Raw genomic sequence first — 8,411 nt, 5'->3', positions numbered from 1 at the left:
ACTCTCTTTACCATTAGTCTTATCAGCTCCAGAGATGGTATATTTTATCTTCTACTCAAAACTGTAATCCCAGCTCCTAACAAATATGCCTGGCAGTTGAGACATGAATCAATCTTTGTTGACCAAGTAAGTAGTCACTTTTGTTACCTGCCAGGAGAGGAGCGTGGTATATAGAAGAAGCTGTCGATTTAAGAGCCCTGCGTTCATATCCCAGCTCTGCCAATTTGTTAGCTAGATGATCTTGGGCAAGTTGATTTACCAGTCTAAGCTTCAGTCTTTGCATTAGTAAAATGGGCAGAACCATATTTACAGGAGGGTGTGAAGGGTAAAGATATTGTATGCCAATTGGGCACCCAGTAGGTTCTCAACAAACAGACATCATCGTTATTATTCTATTTGGAGTCAGCCTGAAGGAAAGTACTCTGGCGGAGGCCACAGGGCGCCTCAGGAGGAAGTGACAGATTACACCCGAAAGGAAACAGATAGTAACATTTTTTATTAAATATTACAGTGGATCAAAAAGTACAAAATATCTCTTGCCTGCTATGTGATTGGGAAACTATTGGCACGTAATACAGTATCAAAAGCAGTAATAAGTACAATTTGGAAAACATACAAAATTGAGTGTTTATAGTTGGCTCAGCATTTTTCTGGTAGTGTTTAAACTAATGCAAAGGTTACTCAATAACCTCTCCATTGGGAAACTATATAATATCACTGGGCCATGTTGCTATATACAAATAATCACCTTACAGAGCATAGAGGTTACATAGCTGGAATCACCAAAAGTATACAATATTTACAACACAGGAAAGTTTAAAAAAGTATAAACAGCCAAGAGATTATGCTGCTATTCTTCAGACATATTTCAACCATGGGGAGACAAGCAGAATATCAAATACATCAACAGCCAACACTGGAATTTAAGTGCTCAAGATAATCATTGCAATGGTGTGGGTCTCACCAGGGCAAACTTGTTCCCATTTTTCTTTTAAAATTGGGACAAGAATAAAACTAAACCAAATGGGACTTGGCTGACCACCACCAAATGTGACTTTGTGGGACAACAAGTGAAGAGAAATAAAAGTTCTCTTTGAAGGCACACTACATAAAATATTTTTGTGGATCACCTTGAAATTTCCATCAGACACACCAACACAGTGAAATACAGTACTTGAGAATCATGCACCAGGTCAGAAAGTTGTAAAGTCAGTGTCGAGTTTTAACAAACCCTTTTGAATATGCCCTGATAAACAAGTGAACTTAAGAGCCTCCAGCTAGTAAATAAATCAGTCAGTCCTGTGGCAAATATTACAAGTTCCAATCACTTACTAGGAGAATACTTAATTCTGAAACTTGGTTAGGCTGTTTTTTTTTTTTTTTTCTTTAATGTTGAGTTGCCAAAAGCTAAACCAGAAGTTGCACGGAAAGGTTTTTAAAAAATATTATTTAGAATCTCCAAATCTCCAGTAAATCACGGTCTTAGTGCATTTTGAATTGCAACATTTCTTGGAAGCCGCACTTAGTAAATAGATTTATGACTCCACTGCCAATTAGATTCCACAGTTTCCTTTACAGAACTACCAATAACAATGGCTTGATTGCACAAAGAAAGGCTTGTGCAATGCCATTCAATAATAAGGCCCCTTGAACTCAAACAATGCAAACAAAGCCCTATTTAAGACTTTTTAAAATGTAGTTCTCAGCCAATGAAGAATTCAATGGTCTTTTTGAAAGATTTCCAAGATCTCTGTTCAGAGTTTTAAAACAAATAACACACTGCTTCTGTTGGGAATGTATACCCTCATCTCTCTGTACTTGTCCTGATGTTTTGCCGAGGGTATGAGCTTCCTCAGACAGAAACAGTGAGTCTCCTCTCGGAAGAGATGAGAAAAACAAAAGCTGGACTATGTTAACATTGTTTGAAAATGGTGTGATCAAATTCCAACATGATGAAACCAGACTGAAATCATTGCAGTGGGGAAAACAAATGCCCCCTCTTCAGAACGGATAGGTGAGCTCCACCGGGGACACATGCCCCGGTTTAGAGAAACAAACTCACAGACCCCATGTAGGATCTAGTCCATGTCAGCTGCAGAAACACTGGAGTTCCCCCCTTCTTCCATGTCCTCTGATTCTGTGACCATTCAGTCTAGTGCAACTTTCTTATATATGTTCTAGCCAGCATTTTGCCAGCTGCAATTGAGATTTTTCCCCCCCACTCTATCTTGTGCAATAGCAGGATAATCTGCATTCACACATTTATAATCTAAATTCTACTTGTCTATCTATGGTTCTATTAAATATATATATATGTATATATTATTCCACAGGAAGGTAAATAATTAATTGAAGCAAATGGAACTCTTAACACTAGATCTCTACATTCTTTTGTTTCCACCTTTGGATATTAAGTATGTTACATTGAATATTTGGCTTCGTATCATAGAGACATTTCAATACAAATGCACGGCATGCATGGCTTGGTTTAAGAGCCACAGTTTCATTGTTTACCAGTTTTGATTATTTTGCAGTCGAGTTACCTATTTAGAAGTTGAAATCAATTTTCATAGAATTAAATATCTCAGAGGTAAAAGACTTGGATAACTACGGTTCTAATGTCTACCAGTCGTTTTGGGGCAGGGGAGAGTTGGCTGGGGAGTTCATCAAAGCAGTCTTAGCGGGGCTTGCGACCTGGAAGGAAAGTCCACTCTGTATCGATAGACTTTTAACACACTTAGAAAAATGCGTCCACCTTGATGTTACATCTTATCAGCCTATAGGATAAAGTGGCAAGAATGACAATATACATTCTTTACATCTTTAGACTGCGTGAACAGCTTAACCATTTCTTTCCAACAGTAAAGAAAATCATTCAGTGGACCGTATTGGCAGGTGGTTAAAAACATGGCACAAAACTCTGTGTGCATATACACACAAATCTCATACCCCATAAACCCGAGGAGGATGGCTTGCTTGTGAAATGAGTAATCCAGTATGCCATTTACCCCCAAAGATGTGGCCTGTGAGGTTCTTCTTGGGAATAGCAAGAAACCAACCTGATGAGGCAATGTGAACCTATTACTGGAAAGACTGTGGCCCAGGGCAGGTATCTGGCACCTGGCCTCCCGCTGCTCACTCTCTTCTGGATAGTCAAGCTCCATCCTCTTCCCAGCCCCCTTTCCCAGACTGTTTAAAGGGATCTTTGCCAACACCAATGTAAATCATTTTGGCTTCTGTTCTAATTTCTGAAATTCCTAAAATATCTGTGCAGCCCACAAATATGTCCTCTAGACTCTAGTTATTCAGCAGCTTGCTGCCAGTGAGGTTTTTGTTTTTATGATTCCTCTGGTATGTAGGACAGTTTCACAGCCTAGATAAGGTAAGTACAATGCTCCATGTTTTCACATAACCCAATACTTCAAAGCAGAGCATTTGGCAGGGTAAGTAAGCAGTGTGTAAGCTCTTTCAACTATGCCATTTATGAGGAACAAAGTCCTTAAATTGCAGATCTGCAAAGGAAAGTTCTTTGCACTGTTGTGTGCTCAACTGTTTCTTTTTTCATTTGTTCCACTAGAATCAGTTGCTTCAATTTGTAAACAATAACATTACCACCCAAAGCTGCTCAAAATAAGATGTGGGAAAATTACAAACACACATCAACAACTGGGACAGTCAGTCTTTAAAACAAAATAAGACCTGCAAATAAAAGCGAAACTGTTTAATTATAAAAAGAAAAAAAAAAAAGACAAGAAACCGGGAGGAAAATAGGACTACCTGTATATAAATTAGGTGAGCAAACAGTGATATGGGTAGTTTTTAAGAAGCAAATATATACAGTCAGTTTAACAGTGTTTACTTCTCTGGATTGTTTAATAGTGTCAAAATGAAAGATCTATTGAAGTTTCACTATACATTGCATTGATTGAACCTTGGAGAGCTTTATGAAGAGGGGGCATCCCTTGGCATGTTTGCCAGTCTTCCTTGCCCCGTCCTCTGAAATGTCTACCCTTTTTTGCCCAGATTGTTTCCTGACCGTCAGAACTCAGATGGAGTCCTCTAAGTTCTTCTGGATACACGTGAATCCCTTCACAAGACCCCCGTGCAAAGTGAACCACCTAGGGTGCGAGGGCCTCTGTGTCGGAAGGGGCTCAAGATTGACCAGCCAAGGCCAGAATCATCCCAGAAATACCAGGTATGTTCACCTCCCATCCGGGCCCCTTAGGCCAGGACTGATCTCACCCCCAGATTAGAAGAAATACTGACTTCTAATTCTCTAAGCCATCACCCCAGGCGCAGGAGTGAAGCGCAGTTAACCATGTCGCCATTTGGGATGCTGAGCAGGGCCGGGCTTACAGTTTCGTACTGGGGTGTACGGATGACAGCTGAGAAGATGGGAAGGCGGCTTGAGGATTTATAGCAGCTAAAGGGTAAATGCTGTTGTGCAAAAGGTCCCCATATGAACTTCCTACGGGTGTGGCTGCAGCCAGGTGTCTGTATAGCTGCTGAGAATTTGTCGGCGATGTAAAAATTCCTCTTTGCATCACAAGCGAGTGGAAAGCGAGGGGCTGCATGAGTGGGGAGAGCACAGCCTGGTTTTTCAAGTACTGCAGAGAATGAGAGTACCCAGCCGGGAGCCTGGAGTTGAGGCCCGAGCTACACAGGCTCCCAGAATACAAACCTGGGAAGATAGGGGAGGAGAGGGGCAGCTTGTGGCTTTCCGAGGTGCCCCCAGAGTGCCCACTGTGCGCGGCCTTGCTGCCTTCGCTCTCCTGCTCCGAGGCCTTCTCCTTCCCAGAGACGTCCTTGGCGGGGTCCAGGGGAGACACAGCCCGGGCCTTTTTCCCAGCGATTACAAGGTCCAAATCCTCCAGGCTGCGCTTGATGGGCCGCGCTGCGCCAATGTTCTGAGGGCTCATTTTCCGGTGGAGGATGGGGTGGACCATGCCGTCCATCTTCCTGAAATTCTCCAGTCTCACAGGGTGGGGCTTTCCCGACCTGGAAAGCGATTCAGGGTATTTTTTAGGGGCCGACATGGTCATAGGCGATACCCGACAGGCCTTGGGGTGACAGTCTCGACTCTGGCTATTTATGACCTGGAACTGGGAGGTGCTCTTGCTCTCCTGGGGTCCAGGAGCTGAGTGGCCCAGGCCCTTGCTGGTGGGTTTGTGGGGGTTCTTGGGAAGGCTCAGATCTGTTGGCTGATCATCTGTGGGGGCTTCCACTGCAGCCGACTTTCTGTCTTGCAGATGTAGAGATGCCAGATAATTCACGTGGAGCTTCTCTTGATGTTTGTGGGAAGGAAAAGAACTGTTTTCCGTTTCCCTGTACATGTCCCTGCAGGGGTACTTGGACGTCTGTTCACTGTGCAGATGGTGTTCGGTGTGCCTATAGAGGCTGTGGAGGTGAGGAGATGAGTAGAAATCGGCCAGGAAGCTAGGCATATGGGAGTGGGGAAGTGCCCTTTTCTCTAACAGTTTCTCCTTGCCCTCCTGTATTTCTTGCTTTAGGACATAGGAGTCGGCCAGGGGGCTAAGGTGATGCTTGGAGAAGCTGAAGCGGTGGGGCTCCGATCGACTTAGTTTGTCATGCTTAAAAATGTCACTGATGCCCTTCCTCTCCTCTGAAGGCTTGCTTCGGAAACTCTGGACGTGCTGGATCACCGATGGCCGGTTGACTGCCATGTGGTCAGTGCTTTGGCCATGATGGGCCTGGGACAAACTCGAGCACCGGTCATCCCTCGCAATCACTTTCTTTTTGCTGATCAAAGGGGGTGGGGAGCCATAGGGGTAGCTGCTGGAGAGGCTGGCTCCGCTGACCTGGGACAGAAGCTTTTTCTTGGCCAACGGGGACATGATGCCTGGGTTCCCCCTTGAGTAAAGCAGTGGGGTGTAATTAAGTCCATGGTTCTCATTCATGGGCCCAGTCAAGTCTTTGTCCTTGAACACGTCAAACGACTGGACCACAAGGACCTTCGGGGTCTGCTTGAGTGCATTGTGGATGTCGTCACTGCCCAGCTGGTCCACCTTTACGGTGCAGTTGGCAATGTAATCCGCCATCGCAGGGAGCTTGTCATCCTCCACCTCACTCTGGTTTGCCAGTGGGGGCTGCGTGGTGGAGAAGCCAGGGAAGGATGCCTCTTGGAGCTCATTTTCAGGGCTCTCTGTGAAACAGCAGGGCTTGGGTTCTTTTGAGTCCACGAGAACACTGGGAGAGGTAAGGGACTGTTTGCCAGTCCCGGGAATCAGGGCCGGATCCCTTTCAGGGGCCAGAGGGGCACTCGCCAGTGGAGGGGCAGGCCCCTTCTCTCCTGCCTCCTCTGCCACCTTCTCACTGTTGGCACCTTGATCTGTTTCACTGTCCTTTTCTGGGTCTGCTTGGGACACTAAGGGCCTTGCTGCAAAATCCTGGTACCCTTCCAATTTTTTCTTTGTGTCTGTTATTGGGAGAGGCTCAGTGATGCTTTTCTGGTTTACAGTCTCTTGTTCCTTCTCTTGCTCTGACGAAACCTGGTAAGATATTGCAAAAGATGGTCAGAAGGAAGCCAAATGCATTGACACTTTATGCTATGAAATAAAATATTACACACAGCAGTTTTCTGAAAACAGGCTTGTCAGTCAGCTCATCGCGTTTCTGTAAAGCTTTATTACTCCCCAATCATGGCTCTAAACAAAGAAATCTAAATTACAGAAAGCATTAGGAGAAATATGCATATTCACTTCAGTCCCTTAAGAGATAACTATCAAAACAGCACAGTGTTACATACTGCTGCTGTACAATCATATCACTCCTTCTTGATTCTAATATACAGTTTAATTCTGAGGTTGTCTTCTTGTCAAATCAGTCAATTATCCAAATGGGTTTTAAATTACATGTTGTGCTTTATGACACTTTGGAGAGAGATTTTTTTTTTAAAGCATCTTTCAAAATCCAACCCCATGTCAACAAGCGACAAACTTACTACAATCATTTGTTTTTCTTTAGGAGAGCAAGTATCGTCCTAAAGTATTCAATTTTATGGTGCATAAAATTAGTGATGCTTAAGTGTTTATTTTATACCCAGAGCCAGATGACATGCAGGTAAGACTAAAATACTGAAAAATTATACAGATGCAAAATCAGCCTGTCTACCTGAGGGACAGAAGGACTCTAAGTCCTTCTAGGCTGCAGCAAACTACATGTCCATTAAAGCTGAAAATGAAGTTGTCAGAATTCAAGCAGTGAATGCCACCACAAATACAGCTTTTCTGCTCATTGGAATACATTGTAGTCAATGAGATGGATGCTCTTTAAGTGTCCCCGTTGACAGAAGTTGTGGGCACAATTCGACTCATTCATTGCATTATGTAGCTCTGCAAACTTTGACCTTAGAAGGTCATCTTAACTTTCCATCTGGGACCCAGCTGACGGGCAAGTTCTTTCAAAACTTCTGTCATTCTGCCCTGACATGTCTGGGTGGAGAACAGTCACAAAACAGTTGTATCAAGCTAGTGTTTTTTTTCTCCCTCCATTTTATTCATGAATGTTTTTCTTCTTTGATGTTAAGGAAAGAAGTGTCCACCACTTTAGTATTTTTGGGCAAGACTGAGGATGCTGGTGGAGGGATGCACAGGAACAAAAGTTTTAAGGAATCCTACCCATTTCATAGAGATTGTTCCTTAAATCCACTTCAAGATATCCCTGTTTTCCAAGGATGCTCATCATCTTTTCCTTTTTGCTGTTTGTACTAATAGCTGCCTTTTCCCGTACAAATATCATTATTTGTTCTACATTAACAATCATCATTGGTCTCTGGAGCTTATATATTAATGAAAATAAAGAAAAATGAGAACGGTAAGGGGAAGAGGCAAATTGGATTTAAATGAGATTCTTATGGGGCTGTGGGGGATTCTCAGTCCCACTGATGTTTATGTGACCTAGGCCTTGAGTTGCATGAAGTTCTAGTTTTTGGTATAGACGGTCTTTGAAAGCTAGGCAGAAAAAACATTAAGGGCCCTTTTTCTAGGATGGCATTTTATGATATATCTTGGTATGTTAAATGGTACCTTCCCTCACAAAGCTTGAAATCCGATTACTTGAAGATAGTGGGTTTGACTAGAAGTGCTTTTTATTCCACTGAGTTCACTGCTTCACATTGAAAACATCAAAAATTAAAAACAATGACAATAAAAACAATAAAACTCAAACTCCAAAACACAGTCAAGGAAAAGAAATATACTTGCTCAATAATATGAGTCTGTGTAGGTGAGAGGTGCAATTCTTACCTTTGGGTCAACCTTGGAGAGGGTGTGGGATTCCAGGTAGTTTAGGTAACCTGATCATAATGACCTTAGTCACTTAGATACTCATAGTTCCTGAGGGAACTTGTTGGGGCCTATAGGAAACAGGGAGTCTTAAGGCTTTCAGGGTTT

At 43.1% G+C, this 8,411-nt stretch overlaps 1 protein-coding gene across 2 annotated transcripts in view; it reads right to left on the bottom strand.

Moving 5' to 3' along the window:
- Nucleotides 1–477: 477 nt before the first annotated feature.
- Nucleotides 478–8,411, bottom strand: part of ARID5B (AT-rich interaction domain 5B) — a 196,692-nt gene continuing 188,758 nt past the window's right edge. For both annotated transcript variants that reach the window (XM_055425649.2, XM_055425651.2), the window contains one exon: nt 478–6,509. In XM_055425649.2, the coding sequence (XP_055281624.1) occupies nt 4,353–6,509 (2,157 nt within the window). In that variant the 3' untranslated portion in view covers nt 478–4,352. The remainder of the gene's footprint in view (nt 6,510–8,411) is intronic.

Source organism: Moschus berezovskii, chromosome 12 (genome assembly GCF_049115385.1).
Source record: "Moschus berezovskii isolate FMDL1 chromosome 12, NW_MosBer_1.0, whole genome shotgun sequence".
Classification (NCBI taxonomy): Eukaryota; Metazoa; Chordata; class Mammalia; order Artiodactyla; family Moschidae; genus Moschus; species Moschus berezovskii.
This window is presented reverse-complemented; position numbering and strand designations above follow the sequence as displayed.